General features: G+C 41.3%; 1 protein-coding gene across 1 annotated transcript; it reads left to right on the top strand.

Moving 5' to 3' along the window:
- Positions 1-821: 821 nt before the first annotated feature.
- Positions 822-15,959, top strand: LOC125738656 (deleted in malignant brain tumors 1 protein-like). The gene is given in 15 exon segments (XM_049007838.1): positions 822-898; positions 3,433-3,769; positions 4,021-4,319; positions 4,888-5,202; positions 5,340-5,672; positions 5,790-6,104; positions 7,781-8,083; positions 9,717-10,037; positions 11,658-11,975; positions 12,842-13,156; positions 13,339-13,665; positions 13,789-14,103; positions 14,377-14,673; positions 15,448-15,464; positions 15,573-15,959. Coding segments are annotated over 15 exon segments (4,263 nt in total). The 5' UTR covers positions 822-834.
- Positions 15,960-16,623: the final 664 nt, after the last annotated feature.

Here is a 16,623-nt window from a genome sequence, read left to right as displayed (position 1 = left end):
AGGTAAACAAAGTTTCAAATATAATTTGAAATCTCACAATACTGTCATAACCATATTTTAAAGGAATAAAAAAATTATATGAAAAATCTCTAATTTTGTTCTTGGTTTCATTCATTATTTTTTACAATATAATATAATTTAACATGTATTTTTAAAAATCATCAGCTGGGACGGGGTGGAACCTCTGTCTCAGTGCAACTATTATTTTGTATTTTAAAATAAATTTAATAAAATATTAAATTTATGTGGATTTTTACATTTTATTTGTTGTCATTAGACTCATCTGACAATATATCACAAAGCACACTTGATTACCATTTAGCATGTTTGTTATATATGGGATTCCAGTTCTAAGAAAAAACTATTAAATTACTGTTGCACATTTGAGAAGCTCAGGTCAGTTTGGAGGACCCTGTTCTTCATCTCTGCATCCAGGGCTGGTGACGGTTATAGACGTTCAGGCAAGCAAACACACGGTCCTGTTCACAAGCGTTTCATTCTAAAACGTCCTGGCAGAGCTTCAGATAGAGGCTGAGTGTTTCGATTTCATTTCACGCCGCCCCAGTCAGTTATATACTGAACATGTATCTAATGCTGGAAGGCGGAGTCCCTGCAGACACCCTGTGTATATATGGAGAACATGATGAAAACATCTTCTGATTTGTTATTGTACCGTTTGATGAGTTCCTGTAATCTCTCTCATAAGGCAGTACTGAGTGTGATTGGTGGACGGGGTGTGGTCTCCCCGGGGGGGTTAAATACAAATTCGCTCCCTTACCGTGAAAGCTCAAAGAGGATCGAGGTCTCAGGTTTGAGGACTGTTGGTGTCACACCATGAAGATGGAAGTGTCCCAGGTCATCATCTCTCTCCCCTTCCTGGTCCTGCTCACCACAGCCAGTAAGTACTGTGCTCTACGTTTGCTCCTGTGGTCCACTTGGTCAGGGGGTCAGATCCAGTTAAGACATAGATAGAATAATCCTTCCAAACTACAATACAAAAAAGTAATAAAATTGTAGAGTGTTATATAAAATTAGCTTCATGCTTGTTAAATGGGGATTTTATTCTTTTTTTTTACTCAAATGACATTTTATCTAAAAACATACTAAGTTATGCTGTGTAGTTAATGTATGTCATAATTAGGGCAAATTAGTGGAATCATTTTGCTTTGGATATACAGGGTAAAAATGACCTGCAACTTAAAAAAAAAAATGAATGTATAAAACTTTTTGCAAACTTTATTTTCATTCTTAAAATTTTTGCCATATTATTAAAACATTTTTGCATTTTAATTGATAATGAGACTCGAGTAAAACGTTCAATCATTTCAATTTATCTGGCAGGAATCATAGTTAGAATGGAAAGAATTTATGTTCATGTTGCTGAATTTAATAAGTTTCAGCCTTTTTCAGGACTCACCTTTTCGCTGGCAAATAACTAGTATTAAAAAATACAGGCTATATAATAAATAAAATAATAAATAAATAAAACCATGTCATTAAAATATACGTTGATTAATTTGTCCTTCTCCACCTGAGGAACTTGGCAAAAAATATAGATACACGCAGACTGCAAAATGTGCTTTTCTTATAGTCTTATAGTTAAATATAAATATTTTAAATAACTAAAAAAATGTTTAATTCCAAATATGTCACTCTTTGTAAAATTACATGCACAGTAGGTGTGATACTAAAATGTCAGACGAGTTACATATTTGACTGCAGTTTTTTTCTGTGAAAAATAAATTGTGTTTAAAAATATTGGGTTTCTTGTGAACTGATATTTTAAAGAATATCAAAATGGCTTTTAATAGTATTTAAACCTTACTCATGGATACTTCAGTAAGTAGACCTTGTCTTGTGTGATAAGAGATCCAGATCTTAGTGGTGAATGTATCGGCCAGCTTTGTACAGTGGTTCTCTTTGACTTTTACATTCTTAGGTGGTTTGCGTCAGATTGTTGACAGAAGGACTGAGATTTTCTCCAAAACTCAACTCCAAATTTTTTATATTCTAAACTCACTTTAGCTCTGTGCACTTGGTCCTGTTGGATGGTGAATCCTCTTCAGTGATTTGTGAGGCCGATTAATATCTTTAATATGCTTTTACATTAATATATTTATGATCGGATATATTTCCAAAAAATCCAAATGTTATTCTTTGAAAGTCTCATGAATGGAAGTTTCATTGTAGATACTTTTATGATATACTGTTGTAGAAAATGCATTTCAAGACAAGGGCAAAAATATTAAACGCTAAATAAAAACGATCTTAATCATATCAGCTGTTAGTCACGGTATCATTCCTTAGGGTGACGATCACTACAAAGAAAACATACTATTGCATTATGTTTGATATACAGCTCTGGATAAAATCACAAGACCACGGCAAAATTGTTAGTGTCACTCATTTCTCCTTTTATGGGTGTGCTCTTGGGTAAGTTGACGATCATCTCCGCCATTAGAAAGTTGCCTCTGCCCTCTACCTGGCTGGTTTTTAGTTATTGCCAGTGTCTCCAATTTCACCTCATTCTTCTGTACTGCTGCCTTAAAATTTTGAGCCTGGAAGCAGCCTGCCTCACAGTGTAACCTTCTGCCAGCAGAACCAGGATTAAACAAGATTTAAAGATGTAGATTTTTAAAAATATTGAGCGGTTTCTTAACATGAATAATGTATTTTGTAAGATATGTGTAAAATGAATTGATTGGATAACAGAGATGAGAAATGAAAAATGTTATAGGACAAAGGCTGTCCTATAGATTAAACATGTGAGCTGGCGATCTCAAACTCGCTAGGTCTTCCGCTCAGGGGACCACTTGAATTTTTTTTTTTGCTGAAAGAGAAATAAATAATATACATATAATCCACTAAACAACCAACAGTAAAATTTAAAGTTGGAAGCCTGTATTCTTCATGGATATGCCTGATTCTCCATCCAGCCCCCAAACATCCACGCTGACTTCCTCTTCCTATTCTCCTGTGTCACAAGCTCTCTCCGTGTATCTAAGTGGTCCCTCCGAGTGCCCCAGTCAAAGTTACCTGAACTGGTTCCTCTAAACAGCCCCAGTGTGTGATCATGGGGGAGAAAGTGTGTCTTGCAGTGGTATCCCTGCTGTTGTGCCCTGAGCTTCATGGACTCCAGGCTCATTGTCACCCTGTACTGGATAAGTGATCATGACCATTTCCCTGCCCTTTTGACCTTTAAAAGGAAAAGCACTGTCATACATGGTTCTGTATCCCATACAGACCCTAATAGCCTCTTACACAAATCCTTAGTAGCATCTTAATAGCTGGTTGTAAAACATTATATTAGATTTTTACAACATGGTAAGATCATCTATTTATCTTTAATCTCATTTGTAGTATTCGGCACATGATTATACCTTCAGTAAAATTACCAAACAGGACTTAATAGTAACTCTGCTGTCCTTCTAGGTGGGGGTAACGTGAGGCTGCTGAATGGAGGCAGCCCCTGTGCTGGGAGAGTGGAGGTTCTTCATGCAGGAGAGTGGGGCACAGTGTGTGATGATGACTGGGATATGGAGGATGTTGCAGTGGTGTGTAGAGAGATGCTATGTGGAGGAGCAGCACAAAAACAAGATGGCAGTCACTTTGGAGCAGGAAAAGGGGAAATATGGATGGATGAGGTATCCTGTACAGGGTCAGAGTCGACACTGATGGACTGTACACATGAAGGATGGGGAGTTAATGACTGTGATCATGCTGAGGATGCTGGAGTCGTCTGCTCAGGTTAGACACAGAGAGTTAAGAAGCCATATATTTCTTATTATTTAGAATTGCAGTTTCTCTGCCTTAAAACAAAAGGTCTTGTAAAACATTAACCTTCTTATACTTAATATGGTACAGAATCTAAACTGCAGACCAGTATCTACAATAGTAACAAGATATTTTACCGTTTAAATATACACTGGAATAAATAATTGTAAATTAAATAATAGACAATGTTAATAAACTATTGCCTCTTTTTCCTTCTGTAAACTGCACAGATCACCGTGACGTCAGACTGGCACAAGGTCCACACCTGTGCTCCGGGAGAGTAGAGATGAAGCATGGAGATACCTGGGGCACAGTGTGTGATGCTGACTTTGACCTGCAGGATGCAGAGGTTGTGTGTCGGCAGCTGGGCTGTGGGATCCCTGTGGAGGTGCTGGGGGGGGCTGCATTTGGGAAGGGGGGCAGAAATATGTGGGCAGAGGAGATCCAGTGCAGAGGACATGAATCACATATTTACTTCTGCCCAAAATCACCCACAAAGAAGCAGAGCTGCTCAGAAGAAAATGCAGCAGGACTGGTGTGTTCTGGTAAGAGCAGCATTACTAGTTATAGAACATAACTTGTGCTACTGAAAATTTAGAGATATTGAATGAGGCACAGTGCTCAGCTACCTTCTGTAAGTAACACTGCCTTGTGTATCAAGGTACAGTATCACGTCCAGCATATTATTTAAGAATATACAAGCTAGATAGGTTGGCTCCCCATCCAGGGTTGTTCCCTGCTTTGTGCCCGTAGCTTCCTGGATAGGCTCCAGACCCCCCCCCCCCCCCCCCCCCCCCCCCCCCACAATCCACAATAGGACAGGGGGAAAATGGATGGATGGATAAACAAGCTATACCAGAAAAGATATTTACTTAAATACTTTATTTTCATTGTTGTTCAAAATATTTTTACCTTCCTGGTGTCTCTACAATACCCGTGTTTTATAATATTTTATGACGCATCTCGACAATGATGTGCCCCTGCCTCATTCCATATGTTGGCTGCAAACTGATGTACTGGATAAATGATTATAGAAAACTGATGGATAGACATTTTGCGTCTTATAATCCTGTAGTTAAAATACAGATGCTAACCCCCCTGTGCTGTTCACAGGGTACACAGACTCCAGGCTGGTGGGCGGCCCTGACTCCTGCTCCGGGAGGGTGGAGCTGCAGTACCTCAGTGAGTGGGGGACAGTGTGTGATGCATCCTGGGATATGAGAGCAGCCAGTGTCCTCTGTCGGCAGCTGCAGTGTGGGGGCGCTGTGGCAGTGCCAGGACATGCCTGGTTTGGAGAGGGGAGGGGCCGCATCTGGGCTGATGTGTTTGAGTGCCAGGGGAATGAGACACACCTCTCCCAGTGTGCTGTGTCCTCATGGAGTCGAGCTGCATGCTCTCATGGACGGGATGCAGGAGTCATCTGTCGGGGTGAGGACTCATGGACTTATTATTTCATTAGAGGTATATTTTCACATGTAAACTTGTTAGAATATGCTCCATTTGTGCTGTTCATATAGTCTGTTATTAGTCACATCACCTGTTGAACTTTAGTGATGTTTCTGCAGGGTCTAAATCTCTCTCAGCCCTCGATGGGACAGTACGACTGTCTGGAGAGAGTGGCTGTGAGGGTCAGGTGGAGGTTTACTACCAGCCGACCTGGAGCAGAGTTCTCATGGACTCCTGGAGCTTCAGGGAGGCCTCTGTGGTCTGCAGGCAGCTGGGCTGTGGCTCTGCAGTGAGGCTGTACAGCTCCTCCCTGTCTGGGACAGGGGACAGTGATGTGTGTCTGACAGGGTATCAGTGCACTGGGAGTGAGTCTCACCTGGTGAACTGCAGTGATCCACACAGACTCAGCTGCAGCTCCAGTGCACAGGTGTCCATGGTGTGTTCCAGTGAGTGCTCTGTATTTTCAGTTATATACAGATATACAAGTAAAACGATCATCCTATTGCTCATGCCATCTCTGTTCTTTTTATCTTTATTCATATCCTCCCTCCCATCTTCGTCCTCTGAAGAGCACAGATCCCTCAGGCTGGTGGGTGATGCTGGGGGCTGTGCAGGGAGGCTGGAGGTGCTCCACCAGGGCTCCTGGGGGACAGTGTGTGGAGACTCCTGGGACCTGAAGGATGCTGAGGTGGTATGCAGACAGCTCCAGTGTGGGACGCCTCTCCGTGACCCAGTGCCCACCTTCTTTGGACCAGGAACTGGACCCATCTGGCTGGATGAGGTGGACTGTGAGGGGAATGAGACGTCTCTGTGGGACTGTCCTTCAGCACCGAGGGGACAGAATGATTGTGGACAAAATGCAGATGTTGCTGTGTTGTGTTCAGGTAAGGCTGTGTGATGTCCACTAATGAATTTTCAGGATGCTTTAGATTTGCAATAACCATAATTTAACTGGGTGTCCTGGTGACTCACTTGTCAGCTGTATTACACAGAGGCTGCTGCCTCTGTATCTGGAGTTTGCACTTCACCCTTTGCTCATATGGATGCCTTCTAGACATTCCAGTAGTGCTGTACATCTCGAGACCGGTCTTGGTCTCGAGACCAATTTTTTGTGGTCTCAGTCTTGTCTTGGTCTCGACTCTATTTGATCTCAGTCTTGTCTTGGTCTCGGACATAGCGTTCTTGATGGGATGGGGAAAAAAAGAGAACAGCGAATCCTCACAGAATAGTATCATTATTTATTATGTGCAACCAGTCAGATGCATCTATTTTGGATGATGGAGACTACTGTGTGGGTATATTGTTTAATTATTACAATGGTGTTATTTGACATAATAAATCAACATTGATTTTATATAGCATCTGTCTATGTGCATTGTGTTGAGCAAGCATTTGTTCTATACTATATGGTAAGTAATTTTAGTGATGTTGATATTGAAGTGTAAAGATTACAGTGGGACAATTCTAGTTTATCTATTAAGTCTATAGTCTATAGCATAGTTATAATTCAAATAAATTGGGCATTTTACATTCATTATAAAGCACGGTCTTGGAGGTGCAAGTCAATCTGGAGGCTCATTCTCTTCAATTCAAAGCAAGGGATCATTACATAGCCATATTCATAGCTTACCCGAGGCCTCTGTCCCTGGTATAAGAGACTTAATATGAACATCTTTCTGGTACATCCCATCTCTTTCCCTTGACGAGGTCTGATAAAATAGTTACAGGCAGGGGCGCTGCTAAGGATTTTTGGCCCTATGAAAAGAATCTTGACAGGGCCCCCAACACAGTTTATTGGGGGCTTTTCTGGGCCCCCTCTCAGTCATGGGCCCCGAGAATCGTCATCGTTTACCCCCCCTTTACAGCGCCCCTGGTTACAGGAGAGGATTGCTGAGAATATTACTTTCCATCAGGCTTTCTAAACTATGACAAATCTGGGAGATTTTAAATGAGAGACATATGGACAAAATAATTGAAAAGATAACATGAATTTGATTTAATGTGTAAAGACACTTTACAGCAATGCCTTTTTTTCTCTACAGTTGATCTGAGTAATGTGAAGTCGATTCTAGCCCAAGTCTGTTTTCGCTCTTGGTCTTTGTCTCGACCAGCCATGGTCTTGGTCTCGACCAGCCTTGGTCTTGGTCTTGCCTTAGTGTGTCTTGGTCTTGATCTTGGTACCCTATAGTCTCAGTAGTGTCTTGGTCTTGATACCCTCCGGTCTCAGCAATGTCTTGGTCTTGGTTTAGGTGGCCTTGACTACAACACTACATTCCAGTTTCACCCTACAGTAGCAAAATGAATGTCTAGGTGAATTGATGTTTGTAAATTTCCTCTAATGAGTGTTTGTCCTGTAATATACTGGTATCCTGTCCAGGGTGTCCTCTGCCCTGTGTGTTCTGGGATACGATTAGGGCTCACCGTGTCCCTGTACTGGTAAAGTCCTTAAACATGATGGATGTATCTTTGGGAAAGATAGCAGGATCACTAATACTGACCTTCTCATTATTAAATCTGCACATAATTATTGTATATATTTTAATCTCCCGTTTTCTTGTAGAATTTAAAGATATCAGACTGGCAGGAGGCTGCTCTGGACAATTAGAGGTTTTCTACAATAACACTTGGGGAAATGTTTGCTACAATAAAATGGATACAAGCACAGCTAGTCTCATATGCCAGCATCTCAGCTGTGGAAAGAGCGGCACTGTTTCGAAAAGCAGGTCTCGGCTGGAAGGGGCCCCACACTGGCTTGACGAGCTCCAGTGTCGCCCCCATGACTCCACACTGTGGCAGTGTCCATCTGCTCCCTGGGGAGGGAATGTGTGCCATGATGGGGAAGTGGCTGAAATCACCTGTGATGGTAAATGAGTGATTTAACTTACAAAAACAAAAATTATTTGTCAGATATCATTCTGTGATTTGTGGTATAGCTTCAAAAATGTTATATACTAAAGGTTTAATCTTTATTCTTGACACCTGGTTATATTTTACTTTTTTGCTTAATACCGGGTGCTTCCAGAGGTATGGTGGACTCGGAATTGAGTCCAGTCTTGAGTTCACACATGAACTCAGGTGAATTTTCAGTCGGTCTTGACTTGGACTCGAACACTTAAGACTCAAACAAACTTCCAGAGTCCTTAGCAAGTCTGCATTTTGTATGTAGTTTTAGCGTCTCTGATTTCTTATACATTAACTTCAGTATTTTTCAAACATTGTGCGTAAACCTTCTCATGCCACCATCATTTCTGTCAAGTCAGCAGTTATCCTGTTTGTAACATAAACCATAATGAGTTTCTGTATAAGACATTCAGCAAAAGAATCACACTGAGGGATGCATATAGCATGACTTTCAATGCCTATCAACATTTGAAAGGAAACGCGAAAATTAACATGCAGGCTAATGCCACACAACTCAGTTTACTGAGAGGCAATGACTGGTCTAGTGTCCAGCCAAAATTTGCTTTATGTAGCAATTACTATTCAGCTAGATACGCAAGGTTCTAAAATAAATATTATTGTTGTACTTTATTAATCCCTGTGTCCAAAATTCTAATTCTTACACATCACAATCATTGGTCTCCAGTAAATCACAGTCAGTCAGTGTTCAGTTTAGGCTTGCATGGATTCTAATTTTTCATACCGTTATACCATCCAGAAATTATTCTGTAAGTTTATGGTATTTTCAAATGCAACTATCTTCTGGTATTTTGAAATCTTGACAATAAAATTTGCCCACCAGGGGTCCCCATGATAAATTTTGCTGTTTAATGCTCAAAAATAAATATACCCAAAGTACCATGGTAGATTATATTGCTTTAACGTCCAAGCCTAGATCAGTTGCCGAACATACCTTTAACACAATTAAAGGACAAGAAATCAGTCCCTTTAAATGCGATAAGAAGTTATTGCATATGTGCAAAATTCACTTTGATGTGACATTTGTTTAACAACTGACCATGTTCACCAATTATCTCTAGTCACCCCCACAAGAGCTTAATGGTTTTGTGATTTATCTGCTGGGGGCAGAAACAAACCAGCATTTTTTCAGACATAGGAGTCTTCACCTTCTGAGTCCCACGCCACCTTCTGACTAAACACATTAAACGCAGGTAGCTACAAGCTTAAATTAAGTTATTGGGGCATATTTAAAATCAGTGATGTTATATGTTTGCTGATTGTAGCTACTAGCTAGGAAGTTGCAAAAATGATGATGACTGCATTGTGGAATTAAAGAAGCCTTTTATAGAAACTTTGTTTTGTCTTAAGCACATTCTTTGGTTTCAGAACAAATTTTAAATGTGATCAGCAGGATACAGTTATGTTACAATAAAATTAATAACTAAAACAGGATGCAGTGGATGTGTGTTTCTGTGACCTTTGTGTTTGACATCATTTATTTCTTAGTTGAAAGTAATTACTTCTAATCGTATAACATATTTATACATTCTTTAAAAATAACTGCAAAAACATTAAAACAAATGGTTCTCCTTTGCTTTCAGACAGTGATGGTGTGAGGCTGGTGAACGGAAGCAGTCCCTGTGCTGGGAGGGTGGAGGTTCTTTATCAACGACAGTGGGGCACAGTGTGTGGTGATGGCTGGGATAAGATTGATGCTACAGTGGTGTGTAGAGAGCTACTCTGTGGGGAGGCTGCAATGGTACAACAGTATGGTGACTTTGGGCCTGGAACGGGGTCCATCTGGATGGATGAGGTGTCCTGTGTTGGATCAGAGTCAACGCTGAAAGAGTGTAGATCAGAAGGCTGGGGCAAACATAACTGTGCTCATGAACATGATGCTGGAGTCATCTGCACAGGTGAGACACAAGTAACTATTTCCACAACTACCTAGTTCTCTTAATGTGAAATACTGGCAAAAATGAATCATCACCTATTCTGGTTAATTCAGTATTATGTCTTTGATACCTATTGCTTTAAAGGTTGAAGTACAGTACCACACATACATAATTCATAACTTATAATGTTTCAAAAGTGTTTCTGTGTAATTGTGCTTTTTCATAACATGCTTGTATAATACATGTCGTGATACATGGCATTCTTCTTCAGATTTGCAATGTATAAAATATATTGGGGAGAAGCCAAATACCTGGTTGAAACAAGTATCCGGTACAGATACCATGTTCTCTCCGAAGCTGATTGTCATGTGATTCTGGGTTTCTTAGCGGTTTTTCACTGGGTTTCAAGAAAACAGTGACACTCACTGGCTGCCACACAAACGGTTCCTCCCACATAACCATTAAATGCAGATAGTTCTCCTCTCCCAACACAAGTAACTGCATGAGTGCGCAAGAATAGTAGAGCGTATTCTGTACATCCCGACTGATCTTTCAAGTGTTTGACCTGCATTCTGCATTGCGTATAAAAACACAGCATTATATATGCAAACTCTTGGTTTGTTGTGCTTATGCAGCTCGTTTACTTTGCTACATGCGAGTTTATTTAGACACACGTTTACTTATCGTAGTTCACGTTGCATTTACTCATTCTCTTGTGTGTATTTTAAACGTTTACTATATTGTGTTCTGTCTAATAGATTTAGTTTTACTAACTACATTAAAATTAGTTATATAGCGTTTTCGGCAAGCTACTCATTGTGCATTTGGCAGCCAGCATTGTTCTCTATCACACACACAGTCTCACACTAGGGTTACCCCCTGATCCATGTCAGGACGGACACTTTGGATGGGATTTGTAAAATACCATTTCAATCAAAAGGACCTGGATCTGACTTAAGCACTGAGTTCTTGCTGTGTAATGATTGGTCAGTCTCCTATAATCATGCATCTGTCACTAATGTTAATGTGAAACTCCTAGATGGGGCTTTCAGTCAAGGAAACAAACCAGTCAAAGCACAAAAAGATCTGAACTGTTTAGCCAAGTCCAGGAACTTTTCAGTTTTAAAGTAGTTTGTAGAACCGGAAGTGTTGAAAATGCGCTTCCTGACATGGATTAGGGGGTCATGCTATCACACACAGACCACTGTTACCTGCTAAAATTTTTCTTCAGTTGCAAGACAAAACTCCAAAAAGCAAATTTAGTTAATATCGTGCCTGTTATATATTTTGGAATATTGGACAATCCAATGTTAAAAAATCACCCTCTCCCTTACATATATGATTCATACAGGTATAATATATGATCTCACATGACACTAGTAGTTACATTTATTTATGGCTTTGTGTGGATTGTATATGTATTATCAGTGCAACTTACTACACTTTCTGTATATGGTCAATATAGTAGAAGTTTTGTATTCTTACAAGATCTCTTTGCATGGGAATATCCACAAAATTACAAACTTATGGGTTACACCACGCCACACCAACATTGCCCATTCCAGAAATAAATACAGATAATTTGTTGTATGATTTATTTAGTAAATATCCTTCTTATCACTGGTTATTCTTAAACCCCAGGTCACCGTGGAGTCAGGCTGGTACAAGGTCCACACCTGTGCTCCGGGAGAGTGGAGATGCAGCAGATTGATACCTGGGGCACAGTGTGTGATGCTGACTTTGACCTGCAGGATGCTGAGGTTGTGTGTCGGGAGCTGGGCTGTGGGATCCCTGTGGAGGTGCTGGGGGGGGCTGCGTTTGGGAAGGGGGACAGCGAGCAAATGTGGAGTGAGGAGATCCAGTGTAGAGGAAACGAAACCAGTATTTCCTACTGCCTGAATCCACCTTCAAAGAAGCAGAATTGCTCACATGAAAATGCAGTGGCACTGGTGTGTTCTGGTAAGAACAATGTTACAACTATTTGTAGGAAATGTAACTTTTATTATTGGATAATGTGTTCATTGACATGTACAACAGACACATTTTTTGGTGAATTCCTGCTTTCACCAATAATAGTAAACTAATACAATTTAATACGCATATGTATGAGCCTTGTATGGAAGGTGGATGACTGAGTAATCAAACACAGTGCTTTCTGATCTTATACATGTGTAACCCTCATATATTGTTAATAATAAATGCTTCCCTAAGCCATGGATAAAAGGAGTCAGATTACGGTGGATGTGAAGGGACTTTTTCTTTATTTGGGTTCCTAACAAATCAGCTTTGTACATTTAGCTTAGCTCTTGCAGTGTAGCACCCTCTGTCTACCAACAAAGAGATTTTCCCCATTCATTCCTCTCAAAACAAGGATCTTTTTGGAAGCCCGGATATAAGGAACAAACATTATTAAATGCAAACAAAAGTTATTCTAATCTGAAAACAGCAAAATGTACTAAAGCATTAAAAAACACTTCAGATCTAACCCAGCACACTGTCTGCCTCCTCAGTGTACAGTAAACTTACTGAAATACATCTTTCTGTGCAGAATATTCTATAAATGAAATATAATCAAGGAACAAAAAGTCACACACATTTTCCATATTATTCCAATAAAAGTTTGAGCTGCTCGTGTTTGTGTGTCTCCAAGTTGCCCGTATTGAATCCGCATGCATGGGCTCACTGGTGACCTACCAGCCCGTCAAAGATGTTCCCCTGCATTGAGCCCAGTGCTTCTTGGTGTAGACATGACCCTTGCTGATACTCTGCATTGAATTTGTTCCTTATAATCCTACAGTTTTACTAACTCCTTGTTTTGTATTTAGCGTACAGAGACTCCAGGCTGGTGGGCGGCCCTGACTCCTGCTCCGGGAGGGTGGAGCTGCAGTACCTCAGTGAGTGGGGGACAGTGTGTGATGCATCCTGGGATATGAGAGCAGCCAGTGTCCTCTGTCGGCAGCTGCAGTGTGGGAGCGCTGTGGCAGTGCTAGGACAGGCCTGGTTTGGAGAGGGGAGGGGCCGCATCTGGGCTGATGTGTTTGAGTGCCGGGGGAATGAGACACACCTCTCCCAGTGTGCTGTGTCCTCATGGAGTCGAGCTGCATGCTCTCATGGACGGGATGCAGGACTCATCTGTCATGGTGAGGCCTGATAGATTTATTATTGCATCAGAGGTATAGAGGAGACATGTTCATAGATCATCATGGGAAGTTGCTGGTCAGATCTTCATATTGACCTGTTAGAATATTCTCCATTGGAACTGCTGTTCATATAGTCTCTTATTAGTCACATCACCTGTTGAACTTTAGTGATGTTTCTGCAGGGTCTAAATCTCTCTCAACCCTCAATGGGACAGTACGACTGTCTGGAGAGAGTGGCTGTGAGGGTCAGGTGGAGGTTTACTACCAGCTGACCTGGAGCAGAGTTCTCATGGACTCCTGGAGCTTCAGGGAGGCCTCTGTGGTCTGCAGGCAGCTGGGCTGTGGCTCTGCAGTGAGGCTGTACGGTTCCTCCCTGTCTGGGACAGGGGACAGTGATGTGTGTCTGACAGGGTATCAGTGCACTGGGAGTGAGTCTCACCTGGTGAACTGCAGTGATCCACACAGACTCAGCTGCAGCTCCAGTGCACAGGTGTCCATGGTGTGTTCCAGTGAGTGCTCTGTATTTTCAGTTATATACAGATATACAAGTAAAATAACCATCCTATTGCTCATGCCATCTCTGTTCTTTTTAACTTTATTCATATCCTCCCTCCCTTCCTCCTCCTCTGAAGAGCACAGATCCCTCAGGCTGGTGGGTGATGCTGGGGGCTGTGCAGGGAGGCTGGAGGTGCTCCACCAGGGCTCCTGGGGGACAGTGTGTGGAGACTCCTGGGACCTGAAGGATGCTGAGGTGGTCTGCAGACAGCTCCAGTGTGGGATGGCTCTCAATGACCCAGTGCCCACCTTCTTTGGACCAGGAACTGGACCCATCTGGCTGGATGAGGTGGGCTGTGAGGGGAATGAGACGTCTCTGTGGGACTGTCCTTCAGCACCGAGGGGACAGAATGATTGTCAGCACACGGAAGATGTGGGGGTTGTGTGTTCAGGTGAGGAAAGTGAACATCCAGGAAAAAAATGTGACATTTATAAATCCAAACTATTATATCTAAGACAATTTGTCCTAGTTGTTATATGTATAACATCCTACTAAACAGGGAAGATGATCTGTCAATAATATTTAAACCAGTTCTTGGATATGCCATTATTAAGAACTTAAGGAGTCGACTTACCAGTTAACTCATAATGCCAATTTATTTACATTTTCATCTCAAAGATTGGCTAATATGTTTCACTTATTCACTTCATCTACTTCCATATAGAGTTCATGGAGATTAAACTGGCCAAAGGCTGCTCTGGACAATTAGAGGTTTTCTACAATAACACTTGGGGAAATGTTTGCTACAATAAAATGGATACAAGCACAGCTAGTCTCATATGCCAGCATCTCAGCTGTGGAAAGAGTGGCAGTGTTCAGAGTACATGGTCTCGGCTGGAAGGGGCCCCACACTGGATTGACGAGCTCCAGTGTCGCCCCCATGACTCCACACTGTATCAGTGTCCGTCGGCTCCCTGGGGGGAGAATAAATGTGATTATGATGAAGTGGCTGAAATCACATGTAAAGGTATATCCATAATTATAATTGGTTTTATATTTCCTATCTAATATTTTTTCTTTCAATGTTTTTTGTGTTTGAAATTATACATATATATTAGGGGTGTAATGGCACACAAAAAGCACGGTTCAGTACGCACCTTGTTTTGAAGTCACGGTTCTATACGTTTTCGGTACAGCAGAGCTAAAAGAAAGAAAATATAAATAGCTTCTTTTTTTCTTTACTACGCTGTGGTTTGCTGAACAAATTATAATTTTCTTAAATAAAATTTTCTGTCAATACTGTTGCAACCTACTAATAAAAAACTAAAATTTACTTAAAAGTACATCAAAATAGATATTTTCTCAAATAAAAAGAAGTAAAATAAACATCCATTAAGGTGAACATTTAGAAAATTAATTGCACCTGATCTGTACTGGAGGCATACTGTACCAAAATTATTCACATTCACAGCTTTCAGCTTCATGTTAGAACTGTGTAACAGTCCATATGCATACCGAACCGAAAGACCCATATATGTACTGTTACACTCCTATTATACATACAATGCATATGAATATGTATATTTTTATATTTGTTTCATATATTTCTATATGGCTATGTACTTATTATTACCTATCTATGCTTTATTGATTTGCTAGGTTGATTTGTCTATCTTTACTACTATCTATCTGTCTATCTTTGTCTATCTATCTATCACTAAAAATTCTTTCTTTGTCAAGGTGAGGAGAAGGAAAATATTCCACGTAGCTACTTGTCATGTTCCACTGGTGCCAGCCAGGAATTATGTTCACGTAAGTTCGGTTTGAATTTTTTTTGTATTTTTTTTTTATTTGAAAGAAAACTCCTTCAAAGTGGCTCGCTGAGCTGTCATCCACACATATGTTCTCTGTGTGCTGTAGAGCTTGGATTTTAATGTATTTATCTTCCCCATAGGCCATGTCCCTGTGAGACTGCAGGGCGGCAGTAGCGAGTGCTCAGGGAGGGTGGAGTTGTGGCATGACGACTCCTGGGGGACGGTCTGTGACGACTCCTGGGACCTGAGAGACGCCCAGGTGGTCTGCAGACAGCTGGGCTGTGGGACAGCACTGGAGGCTCATGGGAACTCTGCCTTTGGACGAGGAAATGGCACCATTTGGCTGAATGAGGTGAACTGCAGGGGTGGTGAGCTCCACCTGTGGGACTGTCCTCACTCTCTTCAGGAGCAGAGGAGCTGCAGCCACAAGGAGGATGCTGGTGTTACCTGTGCAGGTGGAAACTTACATCATAAATTCTCAGTTAAAAGCTAAGAAAGTTTGATTTAGAATATTTATTGATAAACTTTATTTTGGTATTTTGTAGGTGCATCTTCACAACTTACTACAGCTTCAGGTAATGTTGTTAATAGCTATATAATATTTTGAAGTTTTACAAGTGTAAGACGTACACTATGCGGCCATTACACCTACAGGCACTTTTACAATATCTACTCTATTCCATAGGGATTAATATAGAGTTGGTGCCCCCTTTTGTAGCTAAAACAGCTGCTACTCTTCTGGGAAGGCTTTCCCCATGGAGTGTGTCTGTGGGAATTTTTGCCCGTTCATCCAGAAGAGCATTTGTGAGGTCAGGCACTGATGCTGGCCTGGCTCTCTCTCTCCATTCTAGTTAGATGGGATTGAGGTCAGGGCTCTGTGTGGGCCAGTCAAGTCCACACCAAACTCCTCCATCCATGTCTTTATGGACCTTGCTTTGTGCACTGTGGCACAGTCATGCTGAAACAGATGAGGGCCTTCCTCAAACATAGAATTGCCCAAAATGTCTTGGTATGCTGATACATTAAGAATTCCCTTCACTGGAACTAAGAGGTCTAGCCCAACCCCTGTAAAACATCCTCACACCATAATCCCTCCTCCACTAAACTTTACACTTGGCACAATGCAGTCAGGCAGGTACCATTTTCCTGGCATCTGC

The sequence above is a fragment of the Brienomyrus brachyistius genome, chromosome 3 (assembly GCF_023856365.1).
Source record: "Brienomyrus brachyistius isolate T26 chromosome 3, BBRACH_0.4, whole genome shotgun sequence".
NCBI lineage: Eukaryota > Metazoa > Chordata > Actinopteri > Osteoglossiformes > Mormyridae > Brienomyrus > Brienomyrus brachyistius.
The sequence above is the reverse complement of the archived record's forward strand: the minus strand, read 5'-3'. Positions and strand labels throughout refer to the sequence as shown.